The sequence below is a fragment of the Artemia sp. Qi Xiang Cuo genome, chromosome 11 (assembly GCF_049724085.1).
Source record: "Artemia sp. Qi Xiang Cuo chromosome 11, ASM4972408v1, whole genome shotgun sequence".
NCBI classification, from domain to species: Eukaryota; Metazoa; Arthropoda; class Branchiopoda; order Anostraca; family Artemiidae; genus Artemia; species Artemia sp. Qi Xiang Cuo.
Genome location: NC_142804.1, coordinates 30,732,459 through 30,758,398, shown reverse-complemented (window position 1 = coordinate 30,758,398; position 25,940 = coordinate 30,732,459). Strand labels below are relative to the sequence as shown.

At 35.1% G+C, this 25,940-nt stretch overlaps 2 protein-coding genes across 3 annotated transcripts in view; both read right to left on the bottom strand.

Annotated features, from left to right (window-relative positions):
• LOC148946866 (glycoprotein-N-acetylgalactosamine 3-beta-galactosyltransferase 1-like) overlaps positions 1 to 25,940 on the bottom strand; it is a 73,906-nt gene that overhangs the window by 11,037 nt on the left and 36,929 nt on the right. The window lies entirely within an intron of this gene.
• LOC148946867 (uncharacterized) lies at positions 2,775 to 24,852 on the bottom strand. The gene is made up of 3 exons (XM_089097110.1): positions 24,614 to 24,852; positions 17,225 to 17,352; positions 2,775 to 3,045 (listed from the first exon to the last, which is right to left on the bottom strand). Exons 1-3 carry the CDS (start codon positions 24,791 to 24,793, stop codon positions 2,775 to 2,777), a joined length of 579 nt encoding a protein of 192 aa, XP_088953236.1. The 5' UTR covers positions 24,794 to 24,852.

Below are 25,940 nucleotides of genomic sequence, written 5' to 3'. Positions count from 1 at the left end.
CGGAACGTACAAACAGCTCCTCTCATTTTATCTGCCATTAGTGGTTCAATTAACTGGGAGCATTTGTTTTGGCGTAAACCTTCTCAAAATGCCGTTGAAACCAACTCGAGACCTCGAAACCTACTTTTAGTTCCTAAAAACATCTAATAATAACATTGCACTACTAGCTACCGATTTTCATATATGTATTGGAATAAATTAATTTAAAATTAGTTTCTTCAAAATTTAGTATTCCAAAGTTGAAGCCAAGTTTCGCGTTCAAGAGAAATCTGACTTGTCTACCCATGAAAAGATCTAATGTCGCTTATGTTTATACGTTCTCTGGAGCACTCGCACCTCGGTCCGGGTTTTTATAATGGGCGAGATAGGAAAATATCATACTGCTAATTATACATACAGTGGTCTCAACAAAGGACGCATAAAGAAATATATGATTGTCTGATAAGAAGCCGGGTAGATAGTCTGCAAAAATAACATATTTCATGCCACTAATGGTACCTGCACTTTTTCCCTTGATTATATTCCGTTTAAGTCCAATAAAATCTCTCAGATTATTGTTGAGATGAACCATTTATTCTCAATGGGAGAGCTAATGTAAACCTACCATGTTCCACTGTACCAATCTAATGCATCAATCTTATGAGCAGAGATTTTCTACTCATTTTAAGACGCAAATCGGTCATACGACCATATTCTTTGTATTTTTAGAGTGAGATGTGGGTATATATTAAAGTATGAGATGCAGGTATATATGAGTGAGATTCTGGTATATATGAATATATGAAATTCCTCTTCCTTACCTAATCGTTTGGTCTAACTTTTATATCATATGTAAAATCATTTCTCAGGATGTCATGAGTATTCTTAAGAATACAATGAACAAGAGCAGCTTCATACTTTCCCTAAAATTTGTTGGCAGAGGAGAATTTTGTCCAAAAATTGCAAGTTCTATTCAAATCCTCATAGAGGGGGTTAGAGACATTGGAGATGAATGTCACATAAAAATGATTAGGCATTGTGAACGTCTTCAGCGGCAATCCGAGAACCAAAGTCAGAGTTGTATCCTATCCAAAAAACAAGCAAAGTCTCTTACCCCTGCGAGTGCGACTATTTAATATCTTTTAAATTTGATACATTCAACTATTTTTAACTTTTTGTAATTCATACTCGTAAAAACCGACAAGAATCTCTTTATCTTTCATATAACGTAAACGATACGCTACACGTTTATTTTCTAAGACCTTTGACACTTTGGAAAGTTCAGTGGACCACAAGTAATTCCCTTTTTCAGAAATATTACTTTTTTGATTGATTCAAACTGGATGACCAATATTAAATTTCTTCTTTTTCACTTACCTTTAATTGCAATATTGTTTAAGAAAAATGTCAAGTGTGTTTTCACCGTGATAAACCTCAAGACGACTAAGATTGGACAGGGATCGATGAGGGCGTTGATTATAAATCAAAATGATTTTATCTAGACCTTGAATAAATAAAGCAGTATTTTTCAATGTACAATATCTCAAGATAAAAAGACGAATTGTTCTTATCAAACGTTAAGCCAATGCCGCCTTTATTGGACTATGACTATGATAGAGTATTGTATCATATTCAGTAAAACATTCTTTACATGGGGATTAACAAATTTACTTCCTCGTTCTGTTTGAATTTTTCCATAAGAATCTTGTTCAAAGATATATTCAAGGGCTCTAGCAACTTCATCGCCTCTGTTTGAACGCAATGGACCGGCATATGTATAGATACTATAAACACTGATTGCAAATAAAATATACTTGAACGGTCTATTGTGACGTCTTTGAATCTCCTCTAGACGCAAAAGATCTTCTTGTAATATATGCAATGGGAAAAAGGCTTTAGTTTTTTGATAATGACTAACGAGAACCCTATGATTTCGATGAAGAGTGTTGCTGGGTTTACTCTGTAAATACTCTGTTGCTAGCATCTTTCCAACTCCAGCAACTCGTGCAAGTGTGGCGGGGGAACTTAAACATCCCGCTTCACCTATATTCTAATTAAAACAATTCAAAGCTTAAGCTATTTTGAACGTAAACGCGGTGTGAAGTGTCGGCTATCCTTTTGCATACTCATAAGTGATGCGTTGATATTAAGACACCTTTGTTTGATACCTTTTAAATCTTCACCCCACTTGATGTGCTAGTATTTTTCGAAAACGATTTAAAACATCTTTTGATATTTGACCGTATTCCCTTAATCGATTTAAAATATGTTTTTTCCCAATATTACTTTTCGGGAAGTTTGATGAGTTTAAAAATTTATACAAATGACTATCAAATGATTCAATTCTTGTACGATTTGCAATTAAATATGATACTAAATCAATTAGATTGTAATTCTTGCCGTTGATTGTAACTTCATTCTTTTTGTCATCAAATTGTACATGTTAATTTTTAGCAAGATAGGTCAAGACTCTTTTACATTGCTCACGATACGAATGAGGCAATAAGTCTACAGCACTTGATAAAGCTTCAGATAAATCTTCTTCTTCTTGTTTTGGTGGTTTCAAAGTTTTATAATTTTGAAGTTGAATATGATCAATGAAATTTACTTTGAGCTGTCTTTCACGGTAGGTTTTATGCCTATCGACACGTCCAAGTGCGTTTTGAAGAAAAATAAATTCTTCATCGTCGGCAATTGTCTTATCGTTAATACATTTATCAAGATTATCCTCAAAGTGCTCTTTTGGTGAAAGGGCGAGTTCTATTGGCGTCAATTTGTAAGGTTTAGCCATTTTTCTAGAGAATACTGTCTACAAGTCCCGCAATTATTGGCAGTAACAGTGAAAAGAAGCTACCGCCCGCTTCAACAATCTGTTTTCCTTTGAAATCCTTTTCCTTATTTTTGACAGCTAGGGCACATACAAGTGAACGTTGTTGCTTTGTCCGCTGCTTAACAACTTCAGGCAGTATAACATTACCTTCAGTCAAACTTACAAAAATTTCAGACTGAAGATTAATGAGTTCATTGTCAATGCCTTGTTTGAGTTTAGCCTTGCCAAGGCGCGGTCTTGAATTACAAAGTACGGAAACAAATGTCTGTTTTCTTGTACTTTCTTCAGTGTCATGATAGCAACTAATGACCTTTCTTACTTTTCATAGGTAGATACACAGTGATTTAACTGTCAAAAATATCAGTGGCTACACGTAAATCTTTGGGTGTGTTTTGATTGAGATCCAATAGAATGTAACCATAGGGTTTAATTGTAGCCTGATTGCATGTGAGAGTAGAAATTTCTGTTAACCGGGATATATTTGCTTCTTTAAAGTTATGAGAAAACTTGAATCATGAACAACCCTTTAAATGATATAGTAAGTACAATTTAAAGCAAATGTTCTCATACATTTGCTCTGAAAAAAGAGATTGCTGAGAACAACGGCTACGGAAATTTTTCTTAATGAGATCGGACCGTTAATAACTGCAACATTTCCTGACACCATTCTTCAATGGATTCGGCTAAATCATCAATAATTAACCATGAGTTTGGTTAAGTAATATTAAAAACGTCAAGTCCCCATATGAATTTTATGTCTAGTGCAATAATATTTGTTTTATCATAGGATTCTTGCTGCAAACTATAGCAATAAGAGATATTTTTCGGATTTAAAACATTTTGTCATGATTTTGAATTATTTTCATTAGAAGTTTTGTTTTGCCCACATTGACGGTCCGCAAGGAAAAGATCTGGAAGGATTTTTAAATTGATACACATTACTCTTCTCGCTGTAAAAATACAACTAACCTAACCTCAATCTGCTGAATAAATACATAAAAAGAAAAAAAAAAGTAAAATACATGCTTTCTTTAATATAAATAAATGTACTACAAATTTTTTTAACATATTTATATAAACACTTGGAAGTTAAACAACATGAAATACGCACTTAAACATATTTACATAGGCAGTGGAGAAAACACCATAAAAAACACTTGAATATTAAAAAAGCACTTGATGTTGCCCCTCCCCAGAAGGGTGGGGGACGGCCTTTGTGGCGGTCGTAAGGCACTGGACTGGGCCTGTGCCGGTTGCGGGGCCAGACAGGAAACACAGATATAAAAACATAAAATAATAGTACAATATTAAAAACTTTTCAAAACTACGATTCCTGCTAGCACAAAAAAAAACATATAAAACTCTATAAAAAAACACACTTCTGAGCTGGATACTGAGGAAAAAAAACTGTTGTGATGGAGACTCTTGGGATAGAAAAAGGAACCCTTCTCCAACCAATTATTCAACTTTCTCCAGACCGAGACATTGTCTATATTCTACACCCACTTCTCGAACTGAAATAAAATAATAACCGTGTGGTAGTATCTTTACACCGTCCGCGCACACATAGAGTTTGTCCGATATGGCTGACATGACATTTTTCGACTCTAACTGCGTAGTTTTTTCTAATTTTAAAGAGCGAATGGCCAAGACGTTCGCTCTTGTAAATAAATCATTCTCTACACAGTTTTCATAAACACTCATGTCGAAATTTTCCTTTACATATTGTGCAGGCAAGCCCTTGCAGACTTTTTCGATATCCTCATTGTGTGTTTTCATACAGTACACCTTCAGACCTGCAAGAATACCGTGGGAAAACAAGTCACTCCCCGTCTCGGATTTAAAAATAATAACTTATTAAAATATACTAACTATACTAACTCCGGGTAAATGGACTCGGCTCACCATTTTCCAAATCGTCTAATAAATTTTCAGTTTTAACTTTTAACAAAAGTGAATCTGTGTCCCCGTAATAAAATTGACTTTAACTGTCCCCCAGCCATTGGAGCTTACACAAATCGTAATAAAATTCCAACATGAGTTTCCTGGAAATTTCTGAAATTGCGCTACCAGCAATATTTTCATTTAAAATTACACTTCTTTTTTTCTGTATAAAAGAACCATATTGAAGTCTATGATCGTGAATGATGTGAAATTTGGATCGGCAATGATTCGGGTGCATTCTTTTGGGTCGGTTACAATGTCAAAATGGCTCCTACGGTGCATAATTTCGCATTTTACTGAAGCCTAAATTTAAAATAAGTTTAAGATACGTTTAAGCGACCTTGGTGTTTGCCTCAGACCGTTTATTCACAAAGATGTCAATAAACATCTTCATATACAGCTTCTGATTGAAACTAGATGACTCTATAAATCTTTGTGACCTTGAAACCGTTGGCCAGTTTCTACCGCAAAACAACGCGGTGTACAACAATATTTAGGTTCGGATGATAGTCGGCAATAAGTTTTTGTTTTGCAGCTGTCCAGTGAATACCCCTATCCTCTGCCAAAGATATATTATAGGGACTCAGTGCATCCCTAGGCACCGATTTGTTTATGCACGGGAAAATAAAATTCTTTACCGAGTCATGAAGTACCACTGGTATTTAACCATTAATTTTGAAAAACCATTCTCCTCAATAGTGGCAATGTCGGGGAAACTTGGATCACAAAGATTGTCCAGCCATTTCTAATTCTCACTCTGAAAATAGTAGGGAAAAATTACTGACGGATAAAGGGAGTTCATACCCAGAAAAAACTGCATCCGACTTTTCATCGGTGCGTTGTCCAGTTGGATCGGTTTTCAGGAGGTGATCACCATGAAAAACTTACCCTTCTTCATTGACCTCTCTACAAATAACTTCTGATCCATGTCGGTAATCAGACCTGTTTTTTCTTTACTGATTTTAAGAATTAAATCCATCTCCAGGTGAAAAGTTGAAAAATAATACCCCAAATCCAACCAGGATTCCTCATAGATTTTATCCATGTTTTTACAGACAATCCGACGACATAAATACTTCACTTGCCAGGTATATTTTAAAATTATCCTCCCCATTCTTACACCCTCCCTTTGCCTAATTTTTTTTTTAGAAAATTCATAGTCAGCCGTGGTGCATTGACGCTCGTTAAGTAAATCATAAAAGGATGTGATGGGCGGAAAATTTTTCCTCACGTAGCCTTGAGGCGGAGTTGTAGCACTCATACGGGTATTCGCCCTTACTCATTAATAAACCATACATTTCATTTACTAGAAAGTGCTGTTTAAAGAGGGGGAATTATTAAAATCATCCCTTTTTTGTACTTGAATTAATTGACTTAAGGATTTAGGGAAAAACTATAAGAATCTCAAAAATAGAATTTTTTCCAGCACGTGTTACCATTTTAAACTATTTTCTATTTGAATTGTATATGATAAGATAAGATAATATATGATAAGATATATGATAAGACAAGATAAGCAGCTTCTCAGATGATTTCGGTATGATATTATCTGTGTTGCAGCGGTAGCTAGCAGCCTATTGAGATACGATCACGCCCCATAGTAAAAAATGAAATAGTCCATAACTCCTAAAACTAGAATCAGATAAAAAAGAAGTATACTATTATAACCGCCTTGCCCGAAACCCCTTATATCGGCTTGAAAATCAAGAAAAATGGCTACAAACACGATATTCTTCATATACAGCATCTTTTTTTTCTTTTCCGCGGCTAGGTTGGCACTGAATCACCGTAGAGAGTTGTTTAATTGCTCATTTTAAAGGAAATTATTACATCTAGTGCCTTTTATAATTAAAAACGAAATAGGTTTTGAAACAGAACCATATTTTTATCAAAAATTCTATTTTTCTATAGCACTGTTGTAGCTAATGTTATTAACATCTTATTGCATGAAAAAATGAAAATAATATTTTTAAAATTATAAAAACCACGTAGATATATTTATGTAAAATGCAGTAATTCTTTTAGGGTTTTAACAAAAAATCTAATTTATCAACTGAAACTAGATTAATTCCTGATTGAGAACGATCTCAATCACATAGTTACTGAAATGTTAAAATAAAATATGCATGATGATTTAATATCACATAATAGTAACGATTTACTTTTGCAAATTAATGGTACATTATGAATGATTCCAACATCTGACAAAGCAAAAATTGTGTAAACAGAAAAAATTTTTGAGGTTGTCTTAGCCACAATTTTACTTTTTGAAATGTTATAATAAAGAAATTACATAAAGGATATGTAAGTTTTATCGGATATAGCTGAAACCTATTCTGGGTTTTAGTGGTAGCTAGTTATCCGGGTTGCAGCGGTAGCTAGCAAACTAGTAAGAGAAGATCACGTCCAATAATTAGAAAAATAATTATAATAAAGAACGAACTCTTGCCTATATTAACATGTATAGGCAGCTTAACTATACTTAATAATTAAGAACGAATTCTAGACCACAGTAAAATAAATCACTATATCCTTTATTTTAGGCTCAAACTCATGACCCTATGATTATGAAACCAACGCTCTTCCGACTGAGCCACCAAATTTTTTACATTATGAAAGATTATTCATTTTGAGACAATATTAAAAAAAAATACGCTTGCGTGGGTGAAATTCCACACATTTTTCAAAGTAAAAAATGATATAAGGGGGGTCTAAGAATGCATAGTATTGTCAGTAGGTTATATCAAAAAATTGATTGGTGAATTAAAATTAGAATAAATCCTGAAAATTTTAAGTATAATAGTTTTATTTCATGGATCGCTAAAGTTATTATGTAAACAGCAAAAATTTTTCTGGTGTCTGAGCAATAATTTTCATTTTTAATTAAAACTATAAAATTTACATAAAGGATTGATATGTTCATTTTAGATTAAAGATCGAACTATAAGTAATACTAATCTGGGTTGTAGCGGTAGCTTGCAAACAATTAAGAGACGATTACGTCCAATACTAAGAGAAACAATAACCCACAGCTCCTAAAAATAGTTCCAGGTCGAATCACAAAGTAAATCCTTAGAACCGCCTTGTCTGAAACTCCTATTTAGGAAACTTACAGTTTTGGCTTGGACAACAAAGAAAATATGTCGGCTTGAAAAGTGGCTTGATCTATGATATTCTGCATCGACGGCATTTTTTTTCAGTTTTTTAAACTAAGATAGCTTGGCACTGGAAAATCATAGAAAGCTGTTTAATGGCCCATTTAGTTTTTAAAATAGTATTACTTTTTGCACAAAAACGGTATTTTCATGTACAAGCTTCATGAATGATGACGTCATAATCGTAGGTTGTAACCGTATATGACGTATTAAGTGATCAAACAGTTCGTGGTATCGAACTGTAAATAAGGATGATCCGGCTCAATAGTAACCGAAACTCTAAAACCGGAAATTTAATACCAATAGATACATTAATATGTCATAATTCAGTCATGATTCATTCCCCAAATGAGTAACACCTTAGGCGCTCCGTGCCTGCGGTAGTTTTGGCTGAGGAGTGAAATAGCTGGTAAGATTAATGTTTTGAATTGATGAAATAAAATTTTTTGGTGTGTGATTATTTCTTTGAACTGAAGAATTGCATGGAGTAATAGAGGATTGGATTTGAGTCATTATAAACAGAGCCTTTGATTACCGACGTTGGAAAAGGTGTTTGCCCTGCCAAACGGCTAAAAGCACTGCAGACTAGCAACATAGTGGATAAACAATCGTTGCCGTCTGAGGTAAGACTATTTGTCCATTTTTTTAATTGATACTTATTCATGGGGCGAAATAAAAGAAACCGTAAAGAAGTCTCTTTCAAAGAGGATCAAAATGATTATTCGTCATCTTCACCTAAGGAGGGAGAAACTTTGTCAATTTCGACGCTGGCTCGGAGCTTTTCTGAAATTCTAACTATAGTGAAAGACAATGGAAAAAAGCTTGCCGGTATCACGGACCAGTTCAAATCTCTGGAAACCCGGGTCAAATCGCTTGAGGAAGCGCTATCTGGCCAATCGCAGCAATTTTCGACGATCCAGACCCATGTGGCGGCTAATGAGAATGAAATAATAAATGTAAAATCACAGATTAGTGTTGTTACAGCTGAGTCAGTGTTTCTCCGTGAAGAAAATAATCAGTTGAAAAATTGGTTAATGCATTGCGAGTATAGAATGAATGAGAAAAATATAGTGGTTTGGAATGTACCTTGCGATGATAAAGAGGAAGCTAAAGCGATTTTCAAAACAGTTTGTGAAGAAGGACTAGGTGTAAACGAGACCCCAGATTTTGCTTTTAAAGAAGTAAAAAAATGAGCTTATATATTTTAATTTTACTGTTCGGTCTAAAGAACAAAAAAAAACGATTCTGAAACAGAGTAAAAAACTTAAAGGAAAGACTGTTTGCGGTCATAAAGATATTTATCTTAGTGATGATGCTCCGACGGCAGTGAGAGATATTAGAAAACGGCTGATTGAAAAAAGATCAAAGCTTGCTGATTGTGATATTCAAGCATGGGTAACAAAATCGGTTCCACCTCTCCTTTGTTTTGATCGGTCAAATGGCCTGCGTGTTTCTTTCTCCGTGAATGACGTGATTCCTGAATTGTCAGTGCCGATAAATCCTCGAGGTGTGCCTATGCAATGCTAGGCGGGTTGTAATATTTATATTTATATTAATTATTTTAGTTTAATATGGTTTTGAGTTATTATTTTGTTGTGCTTTTACTTCTTTTTTTTTTTTTTTTGTGATATCATATTTGTATGTATTAATGTTGTCTAGTTTTTTTTTATCTTCTTTTTTTTAAAAAGATTTTTTGGATGGAATAATTTAAAAAAAAAAAAAATGAGAAAAAGTATTAATGGTGTATAGTGTATAGCGCGGTGCGGAGCGTACCGGGTTGTGATTGGAGTTCTTATGGATTGGTTTTGGCTTTCAGTGATACAAGGCCTGGAAACATTTGTTGTGTTTTTTGTTTTCTATTAATATATTTATGTTTCTAAATTAAAAGTTACGCAGATTAGTCGTACTGAGGGAAAACGACTTGGAATGGAGATTACTTTTTTTTTTTTTTTTTTTTGTAATTGTTATTTTTTATTATGGTTTGCTGGTCATTTGGGGCATGGTGTGGTTTCTCTTAACGTGGGGTTAATATTTGATAATGGATAGAGATAATCGTGAAATTCCATCATCAATGTTAAAAGAATTTGAGCGGAATTCTCTTTCATTTCAGTCAATTTTTCAAACTATTGTAGCTGGTGATGATGAAGATACTTCTAGTAATTTTGATATCCCAAAAAATCAATATATATTTATGAATGAGCTGGTAAGAAAAAATGTAAATACAAGTAGGCTGTCGTTTTGGAATTGCCGGGGTTGGAGGACTGCGCAGGATGTGATTGAAATTTTTTTGTCGGATTCAGATACAGATATATTAGGCCTATTCGAAACTTTTTTAGATGATTTTTCAATTGAAAATATACATGTAAAAGATTACCAATTTTTTCACATCGGTCGGAAAAGACAAAAACAAGGGGGTCTAGGTGTTTTGATTAAAAATTGCGTACCAGCACGTATAAGGATTGATTTTTTGCCAATGAATATTGAAATGATTTTTGAATCTTGTGTAGTTGAATGCTCTTTTCCAAATAATCGGAAGCTTTTAATTGCAGTTATTTACCGTACTCCGTCATCCAGCCAGATAGAATTTAAAAATCATTTTGAAAGTATGTTGGATAAATTAGCTAGTCTTAATACTCCTTATTTAGTTATGGGTGATTTTAATATTGATTTAATGAAACTCCTATCTTCAGATCAGAATAGAATAGATAGAAATATTTTGCAGTTTTTGGAGGGCCCACTATCTTATGGACTAAACCCCGTATGTTTTGTGCCCTCTAGAATAGCTGATACATCATTTTCAATTATTGATAATATTTTTTCACCTTATAGTGCTGTTAATACATTTATTATTCCTGATGATTCATCTGACCAATGTATAATTATGTCTGATTTTCTTATAAATTTTCCGCATAATAAAAAAAAATCAAACCCAGCGTAGAGATTTTTCACATAAAATTGTGTTAAGGTTAAAAGAAGGGCTTGGTGATGTTGATTGGAGTCCTGTAATTGATGAGAAGGATCCGAACCAATCATTAGATAAATTTTATTATATTATGAATGAAAAGCTTGATCTTTTTTGCCCATATAAGAGCCCGAGAGGAAAGAAACTTACCCCAAAAAAACCTTGGATAAATGAATCACTTTTGAGATCTATTAATGAGAAAAATCGTTTATATAAAATTAGAATAAAATATCCCACGGAAATAAATCTACCGCGTTTTAAAAATTATAAGAATATGCTGGTAAGGATCCTTAGAGTAAGTGAAAGACTTTATTATGAAAAATCTTTTCGAAATTCAGATTCCCCTAGAAAAACTTGGAGTTTGATTAAAGATAAAATTGGAAGAAATAAAAAGTTGTTATACCCTGAAGTGTTATTTGATATTAATGGTAAAGAATTTAGAGGACCACAAGCTGTTGCTAAGAAGTTTAGTGAATATTTTGCTAGTATTGGATCATCTGTTGTTTCAGGAGAAATTGACCTTTCTTCCCCAAGATCGCATAAAAAATATCTACCGCCCACTGAAGATACGAGCATATTTATGGCCCCGGTTACTTTTTCAGAATTTCAAAAGGTCATTAAGAATTTAAAAAATGGTAATTCATTGGGATATGATGAACTTTCAACTAATTTGTTAAAAAATATTGCAGGTGAAATATTTGAACCATTGCTTCATATTTTAAATTTATGTATTTTCTCAGGTACATTTCCTAAAAGATGGACAATTGCACGTGTAATACCATTGCATAAAAAAGGAGATAAATCTGATACAAATAATTATCGTCCTATTGCAATTTTATCACCATTGTCTAAAGTATTGGAAAAAATTTTAAAAGGAAGGATTACTAATTATCTAGATAAAATAAATCTTTTTACCAAACATCAGTTTGGATTTAGGGCAGGCCATTCGACGGAACAAGCAGTTGCAGCTCTTGTATTAGAAATAAATGACTGCTTAGATAGTAATTATCATGTATCTACTGTTTTTTCTGATGTTAAAAAAGCATTTGACACTTTAAACCATGAAATTCTTTTTGATAAAATGGAAAATTCCGGTATAAGAGGGAAAGGACTAGAAATAATAATATCATACCTTTATGGACGTAAAATCGTGGTAGATGTTGATGGACATTTGTCTAGTTTAAATGATCTTGAAGATATTGGTGTCCCACAAGGATCGGTATTAGGTCCGCTTTTATTTTTGATGTATATTAATGATCTCCCACGATGTTTGCAGGGAAATAATGGTCTTGAAATTTTATTTTCAGATGACACAGCTGTTTCTGTTAAAGCGAAGGATTCATCTACATTGATTCAAAATCTGTTTAACACTGTTAGTTCAGTTAATCGATGTTTTGTTTCTAATTATTTATTACCGAATTTTAAGAAGACTGAATTTATGTTTTTTGGTCATTCAAAACGTGCTACTAAAAAAATTTCATGCCAGGAGCTTCAAGTTGGTGAGCATAAAATACGTAGAGTTCAATCATATCGTTATTTAGGAGTTTTTATTGATCTCCTTTTGTCATTTCAAACTCATATTGATCATTTAAGGGTGAAACTTTCGCAAAATATTGGGTCTATGTATCGTTTGCAACATGTTTTTCCATTTTCAATTTTAAAAATAATTTATCATTCTTTGATTGCTCCTCATTTAAATTATTGCACAATTATTTATTTAAATACTTTTTGGACGCATATAAAACCCCTACAGATCCTTCAAAATAAAGCAGTGAGAATACTTGGAAATTTTTTACATCGTCCATCAAAACTTAGAGATGCATCGGAAACTGAAACATTATTTCTTTTCTTGAATTTATTAGATCTGAAACATATAAGAGAACTTAATATATCAATATGGCATTTTAAAATACAATATCCTAGTAGTTATTTTTATGAAAAATCTCTGTTGATTCTGCCCCCTCCTTCGGCTCTTAGGTGTTCTGGAACATATCGAATTCCCTTTGTTAATTGTGAAAGATCTAGATTTTCAATTAGATACCAAATACCATTTATTTCAAATAAATATAGGCTGAAAGATAGAATTCAAATTGAGTCATTTCGGCAAATATCAGTTCTAAGGAAGAAAATATTAAAATTATGTATTGACCTGTGATGGTGGAATAGAAATTTTTTTATTATTATTATTATTTTTTTTGTTTATATTTGTTACCCATGTTGGGATAGCCTTCCATGCCCCACTTGTCCAGCGTTTGTTTTCTTTATGTTTGTTATGTTTTGTTTTTTTCTTTAACCAGGTTTTTTTTCTTTCTCTCTTTTGTTATGATGAGGAAATGTTTTTTTTGTTTTGTTTGTTTGTTTGTTTTTTTTTTTTTTTTTTTTTTTTTTTTTTTTTTTTTTATTATTATTATTAATACCCAATTTTACGAGCTTTGCTCTCTGTTGGGGGTATATGTGTTTTTGTTATGTTGATTTATTCAAATAAAATCTTCTTCTTCTTCTTAATATAATCAGATTTTTATGCTGATTTCAAACATATAAGTTTCATGAAGTCTTACCCACCAAAATGTACGCACTTGAGAAAATTTGCCTTATTTTCGAAAAAAGGGGGAAACAACCTCTGAGAGTCATAGAACTTCTGCATAGAAGAAGTTCTGCATATTCATAGAAGCTCCTATCTGCAAAATGTGGAATCTTGTATTTTTACCAGAAGAAAGACCACGGATGCGTGTTTATTTGATTTTTTCGCCAGGGGTGATCATATCGATTCAGTAGTCCTAAAATATCGTGAGAGATCTCATTCGAACAAAAATTAAAAGTTCTAGTACCCTTTTTAAGTGACCAAGAAATTGAAGGGCAACTTAGCCCCCTCCCAAGCTCAATTTTTTCCCGAAGTCACCCAATCAAAATTTTGAGATAGCTGTTTTGTTCAGAATAGTCGAACATCTAATAAATATATCTTTTAGGATGACTTAGTCCCGCATAGTTCCCGGGTGAAGGGGTGCAAATTATGAACTTTGCCCATTGTTTAAATACAGTATTGGTTAATGGGAAGTATACATACGTTTCAGGAGGTTGTTTTTTGTGCGGGGGGGGGAGTGTCAGAGGAGGGGGTTATGGGGAAAGATATTTCCATGGAAGGTGTTTCCTTGGGAGAAGAGATATTTCTATGAAGGGGGCACCGAATTTCCCACCATTATTTAAAAAACGATCAGAAATTAAATAAAAAACGTTTGTCAACTGAAAGTAAGGAGCAACATTAAAATTTTAAACGAACAGAAGTTATTACGAATATGAGCAAGTTTGTCCCCTAGTCAATACCTCGCCCTTTGCGCTAAGGTAAGGCCTTTGTGATTCAGGGGTTTATGATTCAAACAAAATTCGAACTTTAGCGTAAAGAGCGAGGTATTGACTAGGGGGGAAATTCACCAATATACGTAATAAGAAATTACGAGTATAGATGTTCATTACGTAAGTTAAGTCGTAAGTTACGTCAGAAGTAAATTTCAAGAAAGCCATTTAGCCAAAAAAAGAAAAATTAATATGCAAATTTCGTTTTAATTATTCATATACGGAGAGTCAAAATAAAAACTGCATTAAATCAAAAACGTTAAAAAATTAAATTAAAAAACAAGTTTTTGTTTAACTGAAAGTAAGGAGCGACATTAAAACTTAAAACGAACAGAAATTATTCCGTATACGAAAGCGTCTGTCACCTCCTCAACGCCTCGCTCTCTACGCTAAAGTTTGACTCTGTCACACAACTTTATTTTTTAAAACAATAAAAAGTTTATCATAAGGAGCTAGGCATTGAAGAGGGGACAGCCCCTTTCATATACGGAATAATTTCTGTTCGTTTTAAGTTTAATTTCACTCCTTACTTTCAGTTAAAAGAATTGGTTTGTTTTATTTAATTTATAATAGAGAACGTACTCTTGCCTATAATACGTTGTATAGACAACTTAACTGTAGTATAGGCTTGTAATGCTGTATTTAAATTCAAATTATTTAAGAATTCCCTCCAATGGGGAATTGAACCCCTGTCGCCCGCGTGACAAGCGGGTATGCTTACTATTGTGCTATCGGAGACCTACGAAAAATAAGTTACATATAAGACATGATAGTAAATTCGCTAATGCACTAAAAAAAATTATATAAGAAATGGTCTGGTTAGGTATAAATTGGTAATATTTAAGTTTCGTCGGTATCATGGCTGTAGAAATGGCTGAAGCCTAGTAAAGAACAAACCATCGCACATATTGGTTTTGTTTGAGGCCTCATTCTTTGAAGTTCTGCTCTTACTATTCCAAATATTCTTTCTAATTCTATATTAAATTTGGGTTGCAGCAGTAGCTAGCAACCTAGAAAGAGACGATGACATCCCTTAATAAAAACTACAACAACCCATAACTCCTAAAAATTGTAATCTGAGTTGCAGCGGTAGCTAGCAACCTAGTAACAGACGATCAAGTCCTATACTAAGAATAATAGCCCATAACTCCTAAAATAGATATGCAAAAGACCCATCTGCCTATCTGCCATCTACAACTTCAATTTTACGGTTCAACGCTGGTAATATGAATTTCAAAATATAGTTAGAATTGTGCTTGTAAACCGGTGGAAAATATTGTTGTTTAACGTTTAAATTGCAAGATTTATGTGCCAGTCCACGAAAGCTGCTCCCCCCCCCCCCCGATAAAATTGGATTATTTAAATGATAATGGTCGTGGACTGGCGTTTCCCCACTACCCTCAACTAATTTCCCCTTACAAACCCAACATGTTTCTTTAATATTAATTGCCAACTCATCCGCTGTTGATAGTCATTGGGTAATCTACGTTGCGCAGCAGTGAAATCGACTTATTTACTGTTTTAATAAGTGCAACCGTAATTGTGCCTATAAAATCTTCCCCACTAAACGTCTCAAATATCATTACCAATTGCATGGTATAAGTAGCATCTCTTTGTGCATGGGCATAAGAGGCTACAATGGCTTCATTTTTTTAAGACGATTCGAGTTTGATAGATCGTACACGTTCATGAGTTTGGCTTCAATATCCAATACTACCTTTTCTCTCTGCAAGAGCGAGTTTTGAAAATTCTTGAAAAGCAAGATGGCATTGTCGCCCGAAACCGTCTCAACGGACTGGTACCCATAAAACTTGAATTGCCTCAAGTGATTTTTCAATTTCAATTCTGTATGGAAACCTGATAGACACATTTAACAATCATGGCGTGAAGTTCCCTTGATTTAAAACTTGATTTCCACCTTTCCCTTGATTTAAAACTCAACTAATGCGTAGAATTGGAAAGTAACATTCAAGTCATCAGGTTCACTGTCAGGTTCGTAAAGAAGCCATACCCAGTATTTCACCAATTCAATGGACTGCACCCTCACTGAATATATAACCCTCTTTTTATATTTAAGTTGTCCCTCTTCATGTTCTTTATCGCTCTGTAATACTGTAACACCAATTTTCAAATGCTCGTTAGCCCACTAACAAATGTCTATTCCCTTAACTGTTACAGGATATTGCCCCTTTAAACAGTTAAATTCAACTTTATGGAGCTATGCCCCAAACCCAGCCTCATTAACTGCAAAATCGTCCAAAACTGTCCCAGTGGCATCATTGAATTGGGTTTATGGCCTGCTACGAGGACCGCGTACTTGAAGCACTCTAGGCCCGTATCATCATAAAATTACCCTTCCCCCTCCCACCTCTTAAAACAAATTTCTTTTTTAAATTTTGTTTCGTTTGAATCTAAACTTTCTATAAATAAAGCCACTGAATCACTCCCCATCTCATAGTAATTTTCTACCCTATTAAAAATACATCTCACCTACTTGGAAAAACACCCTCAAAATTATGCAAGTTCGGATGCAGTGTTCTGCATTTCTGTTTGTGGTTAGTGCGAGTACACGTCACAGAACTTCTTCATTTAAAATAATATATTTTTGGATTCATGGATGCTTTTATGCTGTCCCTACCCTCCGTCACGAATCTGCTTTTTAAGAAGAGGCCGAATCTTGCCCACATAGGAGTGGACTATGTTAACTGAATCCGTATGGATCCTACCACTTAAAACATAGACATTACACAAGGCGGTGTCGGGTAAATAAAAATCAGGTAAAACTGGTGTTGAGCCTTTTCCACTTTGTCCTGCTTTCTCCTCATCATGGTCACTATGAGGGTGGGCATTTGATCTTCTAGTACTCTCTCAACCTTGCTAGATGGCACTTGATCCAACAAACGGTCTAAAAATTCCACATCGAGGCCGAGATTCATCAAGAAAGTGTCTAAATCAAAACTGGGGGAAGCTATTTTAATTAGGTTCATCCCCAAAATAAATTACCCCTCAAGTTCACTTTCTACGGGGATTGTACATAGAACGCCCCGGAATTCGGTTGGTGGTGACAGGATAGCCGTCTCTACGCTGTAAATATAGGCCTCTGGTACAGGTGATAATGTCGGTATGTGAACCTAAAAAAATTAAGAGCTTATTAGCCCATTGAAACACTTTTGATCTAATCATGAAAAGGAATTTATATTAGGCTGATCCAGATTGTGTTGTTAGCCTGAAAATTCCCTGAGGGGGCAAAGTGGCCCTTCAGACATGGTGAGGGTATTATACCACCAAAAGGTGTAAGGACCAGAAATTATGCCATAAATTGGGACAAAGTCACCGTTTTGTCTTAGAAATCTCTTACTACCAACTAAAGGTGTAAGGACCGGAAATTACCCCATAAATGACGGTAGAGTGTCCCCTCTTTATGCTTCAGTTATTAAAAAGCTCCCCTATTGAAACTATGAGTCTTAAATAAGAATTACAGAGGGGATGGTTGTGTCCAATTGCAATTTCCCAAAGAAATCCTCTATCAGTTGGTCGATCCATTCGTCATCATCAATTGGAATCTGAAAAGAAATTATTATTCCCTCGAAACATTTATGATTTCAAGCTGAAAAGAAAACAATTATTAATCAGAGGACCGGCAACAGGAACATCGGACAACTACCTCATTAAACCGAGAAGGATGTGTCACTTCAGTTATTTCTTGGTGGTGGGGGATCAATAATAGCATCGAACCAGGGGGTGTTTTTAATATTCTATCAACTTTAGGTGAGTCTTGGACCCTCAATGTTCTAATAGGCTGATAAATTTATCCCAATCTCTTTCTTGGACCCTCAATGTTTTAATAGGCTGATAAATTTATCCCGATCTCTTGTCACGCGTAAAAACTAAGTTTTTACCGTTAAAACACGATGAAAAGCCTATTTCTTTGGGGGGCTAGGGACTCCTCAAATCCCCTTCTTAAAGGCAGTGGACCAGGCCCCCTTTCAACACTAAAGCCCTACTAAAATGCTGTTCATATAGTTAGGTTTCTTCGGAAAACAACAATGGGGAAATCTCAAGTTACCCCTAGAAAGCAGGATTGGTCAACAAATTACCTTTAGATGAATCTAAAAATATCTTATTTTCAAAACTTAGAGTTATCAGAGGCAACGCTGTAGCGTTGCCTATAGTAAAGGTCATACGGCTCCAATGTTTTATTATCATTTATTTATTTATTTTTTTCCCCAGAGGTACTTCATATGGAAGGGGTCGTCGTAGAAACTTCCAAGGGGGCTCATTCGATTGGAAATCGAGAGTTCTAGTGCCTTTTTTAATAGTAAAAAGTGATTGGAGGGAAACTAGCCCCCCCCCCCCCCGCCCATCTTTCTCCCAAACACATCCAATCAAAATTTTGAGATAGCCATTTTGTTCAGCGCAGTTGATTTCCAGATAGAAAATATATTTTTGAGGAGGATACAGATAGCCATTTTGTTCAGAGTAGTTGATTTCCAGATATAAAATATATTTTTGAGGAGGACACTCCCCCAAAACCCTTAGGGCAAGGTTTTTAAGTTATGCCCTGGGGGCATATAAGCTTTTTATAGAAGGCGTTGTCGTAGAAACTTTGAAACAGGCTCAATAGATTGAAACTTAGAGGGTTAGTGCCCTTTTTAATAGTTAAAAGTGATTGGAATTCAACTAGCCCCCCCCCACACCCATCATTTTCCTAAACACATCCAATCAAAATTTTGAGATAGCCATTTTGTTCTGTGTAGTTGATTTCCAGACAGAAAATATGTTTTGAGGAGGACACTCCCCCAGAACCGTCAGGGTAAGGGTTTGGAGATATGCGCTGGAATTATATAAGGTCTTTGCAGAAGGTTGTATCATAGAAGCTCAGAAAAGAGATCAATTGATTGGAGAATCAAAGTGCCAGTGCCCTTTTTCATAGTTAAAATTGATTGGAGGGCCACTAGGGCTCCCCCCCCCCACACGCCCATCATTCCCCCAAACACATCTAATTAAAATTTTGAGATAGTCATTTTGTTCAGAGTAGTTCATTTCCATCTAGAAAACATGTTTTTGAGGAAGACAATTCCCCCCAAACCTCGGGGCAAGGATTTTAAGTTATAGTTTGGGGGCATTTAAGGTTCTTATAGATAGCTCTGTCATAGAAACTTAAAAGCATGCTCATTAGATTGGAAATTAAAGAGCTAGTGCCCTTTTTAACAGTCGAAAGTTATTGGAGTGTAACTAGCCCCCATCCCCCCTCACGTCCATCATTTCCCCAAACACATCCAATCAAAATTTTCAGATAGCCATTTTGTTAAGCGCAGATGATTTCCAGATAGAAAGTATGTTTTTGAGGAGGAAATTCCACCACAAGCCTCAGGGCAAGGGTTTTAAGTTATGCCCTGGGGGCATATAAGGATTTTCTAGAAGGCGTTGTCGTAGAAACTTCAAAACTGGCTCATTCGATTGGAAATTAAAGGGCTATTGCCCTTTTTAACAGCCGAAAATGATTAGAGGGCAACTAGCCCCCCCCCACCACGCCCATCATTCCCCCAAACGCATCCAAGCAAAATTTTGAGATAGCCATTTTGTTCAGCGTAGTTGATTTCCAGATAGAAAATAAATTTTTGAGGAGGATACTCCCCCACAACCCTCAGGGCAAGGGTTTTAAGTTATGCCCTGTGGGCATATAAGGTTTTTATAGAAGGCGTTATCGTAGAAACTTCAAAACATGCTCCTTCGACAGAAAATTGAAGGGCTAGTACCCTTATAAATAGTTGAAAGTTAATGGAGTGTAACTAACCCCCTTCCACCCCCCACGCCCCTCATCTCCCCAAACACAACCAAACAAAATTTTCAGATAACCGTTTTGTTCAGCGTAGTTGATTTCCAGATATAAAATATATTTTTGAGGAGGACACTCCCCCAAAACCCTTAGGGCAAGGTTTTTAAGTTATGCCCTGGGGGCATATAAGTTTTTTATAGAAGGCGTTGTCGTAGAAACTTCAAAACAGGCTCATTCGATTGGAAATTAAAGGGCTAGTGCCCTTTTTAATAGTCAAAAGTAATTGGAATTCGACTAGCCCCCCCCCCCACACCCATCATTTCCACAAACACATCCAATCAAAATTTTGAGATAGCCATTTTGTTCTGCGTAGTTGATTTCCAGATAGAAAATATGTTTTTGAGGAGGACACTCTCCCAGAACCTTCAGGACAAGGGTTTTAAGATATGCCCTTGGGGCATATAAGGTTTTTATAGAAGGTGTTGTCATAAAAACTTCAACTAAGGCTCACTCGATTGGAAATTAAAGAGATAGTGCCCTTTTTAATAGTCGAAAGTGATTGGAGGGCAACTAGCTCCCTCTCCCACGCCCATCATTTCCCCAAACACATCAATCAAACTTTTGAGATAGCCATTTTGTTCAGTGTAGTTGATTTCCACATAGAAAATACGTTTTTGAGGAGGACACTCCCCCACAACCCTCAGGGCAAGAGTTTTAAGTAATGCCCTGGGGGCATATAAGGTTTTTATAGAAGGCGTCGTCGTAGAAACTTCAAAATAGGCACATTCAATTGAAAATTCAAAGGGCTAGTGAACTTTTTAATAGTCGAAAGTGATTGGAGGGCAACTAGCCCCCCCACGCCCATCATTCCCCCAAACACATCCAATCAAAATTTTGATATAGCCATTTTGTTCCGCGTACTTGATTTCCCGATAGAACATATGTTTTTGAGGAGGACAATCCCCCACAACCCTCAGGATAAGGGTTTTCATTCATACCCGGGGGCATATAAGTTTTTTATTGATTATGTGGTCGTAGAAACTTCTAATCAGGCTCATTTGATTGGAAATTAAAGGGCTAGTGCTCTTTTTAATAGTTGAAAATGATCGGAGGGAACCTCGCCCCCCCCCCACGCCCATCTTTCCCCAAACACATCCAATCAAAATTTTAATATAGCCATTTTGTTCAGCGCAGTTTATTTCCAGATAGAAAATATATTTTTGAGGAGGATACTCCCCTACAACCCTCAGGGCAAGGGTTTTAAGTTATGCCCTGGGGGCATATAAGGTTTTTATAGAAGGCGCTGTCGTAGAAACTTCAAAACAGGATCATTCGACTGGAAATTAAAGAGCTAGTACCCGTTTTAATAGTCGAAAGTGATTGGAGTGTAACTAGCCCCCATCCCCCCCCCACGCCCATCATTTCCCCAAACATATCCAAACAAAAATTTGCGATAGCCATGTTGTTCAGCGTAGTTGATTTACCGATAGAAAATATATTTTTGAGGAGGAAAATCCCCCACAACCCTCAGGGCAAGGGTTTTAAGTTATGCTCTGGGGGCATATAAGTTTTTTTTATAGAAGGCGGTGTCGTAGAAACTTCAAAAAAGGCTCATTCGATTGGAAATTCTGAGAGCTAGTGCGCTTTGTAATAGTCAATAGTGATTTGAGGGCAACTAACCCCCCTCTCAGGCCCACCTTTTCCCCAAACGCATCCAAGCAAAATTTTAAGACAGCCATTTTATTAAACGTAGTTTTAAGTTCTGGAAATTAGGTCTTTGAGGATTACAACTCCCCCAAAGCCCTCAGGGCAAGGGTTATAATTTAAGGATTCTCTGAATCCTTCATATTATTTCTTATGGAAGGGATGCTCGTATAAAGTTTAGAGAGGGCTCATTTGATTGAAAATTGAAAGTTCTTGTTCACTTTTTAAGAGTCAAGAGAGATTGAGGGGCAACTAGCCCCTCTACCTCCTCCACGCCCTAAGTGCATCAGATAAAAATTTTGAGATAGACATTTTGTTAAAATAGTTAAAAGTTCTGATAACAAAAAAACTCCGGTGTCGAAACAGCCCACCAGGGCCCAGGGGTAGGCGTTGTAGGGTTATGCCCTGGGGCATAAATTATTAAAGGGGGTTTATAACTTATGGGAAGGGGTTTTGTATGGGAAGAACACATAGGAAATCTATTATAACTATCCAATTATAAGGTTAAAATACATACTCTGTGATACATGCAAAATTGCTTTGGCACAAAAATTCTTATTAAGGTCAATTCCAAACAGTCGTGATTCTTTTGTGTCAGCAAGTGAAATGGTCTAAACTCCCTTATTGGTACTAGTTTTTCAATCCATTCATCGTTGTCAATCACTGTCCACAAGTTATGCAGGCTGTCTATTGTTCATATATAAGGTTTTCATCAAAGAGGTAATCGTATATACTTTGAAAAAAGCCTCATTCGATTTAAATTGAAAGTTCTAGATCCGTTTTTTAAAGTCAAGAATAATCGGACAGTAAGAACCCCCCCCTCCCCCATGCCATAAAAACTTGAAACTTTTTGCAATCAAAAACGAACAAAAATTAATTAAAAAAAAAACTTTCCGAAGAAAAAGTTTTTCAAAGAAAAGTAAAGGCCATTTTAAACTTAAGCTCAGGAGATACAAATACCTGTTAAAATTCAAACTCAAAACCACCAGAAATTACTATTAAAGAATAAATAAACCCCAAAACGAAGAGAAACTGAATAAACGATCATAGCAAAAAACATACAACAAGTAACAATATAAATCAATAAATAAATCTTAAAGCGAGTAATGCTTAGATTGAATATGAAAATCAAGCTTAAAACGGAAACAAATATTTTGCTATTAAAGTATAAATCAAACTTAAAACGAACAGAAATTAAATAAACAATCAATGCGAACAAACACACAATATATATTAATGTAAATGAATAAATAAATCTTAAAACGAGTGAAACTTAAATTGAATATGCAAATCAAGTTTTAATCGAACAAAAATAACTACAAACAAGAGTTTGGGTATCGTTTCACTGCAGAAGCCTAAAACCTACTGCGTCATTGGCGCTTTACTGAAAACGAATTATATTACAAATGTCTTCTTTTGTATTTAATATTGAAAATAAATATCAAAATTACAGTAAAATTTTGAACTGATGAGCTTTTAGCAATTGATATCATTATGCATCAAATATTCAGTTTAATTTATTAGTTTTTTTCAAGATTGGTCAAGACAAATATAGTTTCACTACAAGCAAAATTTGGATACTGCCCCCTTCTTTAACTGTAAAAACTTAAAGCCTTCTGCGTCATTGGTGCTTCACTGAAAACGAATTACTCGTATATTACAAATTTATTATTTTCCAGTTCTTACAGCATTGAAAATGATAATAAAAATTACAGCGAAAAAAAAAAATCTTGAACTTATGGATCTTTCAACAATTAATATCATTATATATCTAATATTCAATTTGATTTTGTTTATACTTTCCAAGACTGTTCAAGACTCATATAGTTTTGCCATTTTTTTTAACTCTGCCATTTTGTGTCACTAATCGTGTTAGTTTGTTATGAAAACATTCTATGGATTCTAGGCATTTCTATTTGAGCGGAAAACTGCACCTCAAACTTTGTGGAACATGCATTTTCTTGCCTGAGACACCAAAATATAATAAAATGTCAAGCTTTGGAGTGTTCCACTACTCGCAAGCAAGTGCCATTGGTATTTTTCCATCCGCATGGTTAATTTAGGGGGTGGAGGGTAGGCTAATTCTCTTAGCAGCCCCATTCCGTCGTTGTATGGTTCACATTTTCAACACCTGGCGTCCGGACTATCATATAATCTACCAAGCATACAACTACCCCAAATCAGTATCAATAAATAAATGAAACCCAATACAAACACAAATTAAAAGAAACATTAGAGTCAAACTCAAAACGAGCATAAATTAATGTGAGTAGGGTTCAAAACCCCTATGCTTTCTAAAAGCCAGAATATAATTTGTACTTCACTGAAAAAAAATCAAATGAGTTTACTGAAAAAAAATGTGCATTGTCAATTTAATATACATATGCTGATATTTATTCCCTAAAATATTAATTAATTTTTGATTTCTTAAAGTTAAAAAAGTGAAAATATTCCAAAGAATTGTTTTCAGTAAAGCGCCAATGACGTTTGAATTTTAACAGGTATTTGTATCTCCTGAGCTTAAGCTTAAAATGGCTTAAGTTTGGCCTTTACTTTTCTCTGAAAAACTTATTTTTCAGAAAGTTTTTTTTTAATTAATTTTCTAAAACAATACACTTTTTTAGGACCAGCAAGATCAGCATCGGACAGGACCCTTTATTAAGGCGAAATGAATGAATTACTTTAGCTATTTTTAGGATGGACAAGGCCCTCCTCCCCCTCTCAGAGGCACCAAACAAGGGCTCTCTCATAGTCCTATTATCCCAGGTTCTTGCCTCGCGCGAGATTCTAATATTAAAGTGTTTGCCCGAACAAGAATATACACTAGGCTGAAAAACATCAAGTTTTTACCGCTAAAACATTAAGCTTTTCGAGTAATATCTATGATTTGTAAAAGAATTTGCACTTACGCGAAGGCTGGCAATATAGGTGTCGCTTTGCGCAGAAGGTCCGGGAACTTTACTGCCATGGGGCGCAGGTTTTGAGGAGCCCGAATCTTCACATTGCTTCGGCATCACTGGTATTGAAGGAGCCGACGGTCTTGAGGGGACCGCATTCTCACCGCTATGGTGAGACGCCGAAAGGGTCATATTTTCGCCTTGGTTGAGGAGCACAGAAGGGGCTGCAAGTTTACCCTACATGAAGCAACCAGCTCTTGCATCATATACTGCTGTTTTTTAGGTAGAGGACCCTCTTGCTCAAAATGTTCCTGGCAAATAGAAATTAAAGTTTAGTTGCCCGAGTAGCTTGAGCCTAATTTTTTCATTTCTCTCTCTTAAATTTAACTCATTGACCTCACCCTTCTATATAAGTGATAGAAAACCCTCCCTCTACAACATTTAAGTTTATAAGTATTTTTTTCAGTTTCCCTGGTTCCGCGAGGTTAAACAAGAAAATTATGAAAAAAAGTCTTTTCAAAGAAAGGTATAGAAAAGGTTTCAACTGTTGTTTAAAAAATTTGATATCGTTCTGCTGCCAGAGAATTTTACTGAGGCCGAAATTGCCTCAATTCCAGGCCAAGAATTCGAAATCCGTGCCATAATAGGGCAATCAAGAATACAAAGTTTCTTGTGAGAATACAGAGTTTCGTTTGGACAAAAATATACAGATAACTTATTTCTTTAAACGGTGATAAGATAGTCCTAGCCTGGTAGGTGCTTCAAAATACCTTCTCAGGACATATTTTAGTTTGTAGATCCATCCTCGAAAGTCTCATTTTCCCAACCTAACCCCATTTCAAGATAGCGAAAAAGTAGCTAAACTAGAATTTTACCAATTTTTGCTGATTTTTGGGGATTTAGGGTACATTGTTTGGCATTTGTTTATGAGAGCCACCTTTTCATGAGAAATAAGCATAATAAATAGGCTAGGCTAGAGACAAAGCCAGACAATGAGCAAACTTTTAGTCTGTAGCCTAGGGTTACATCTGGCCTTATTAAAGGCGGAGGGGCCTTACATAATAATTCATTATTATAGTCAAAAAGACGCTTGTTTAACTATTTTTATTTACTATATTGAAAACAATTTTCTTCGTTTCTCCATTTAATGCGTAAATATAAGCCACTTTTACATAACTATTTAACACAAAGAAACAATTTGTTCAGGTAGACAAATTACCATAAACTGCAGATGTTAAAAGTGTTGGAAATTAACTAACGCTCGGTCTTTGCCCCCCTCTCCGAATAAAAATTTATTAGTTAAATTGGAGCTAGCTATATTCTTAATATAAAAATAGGC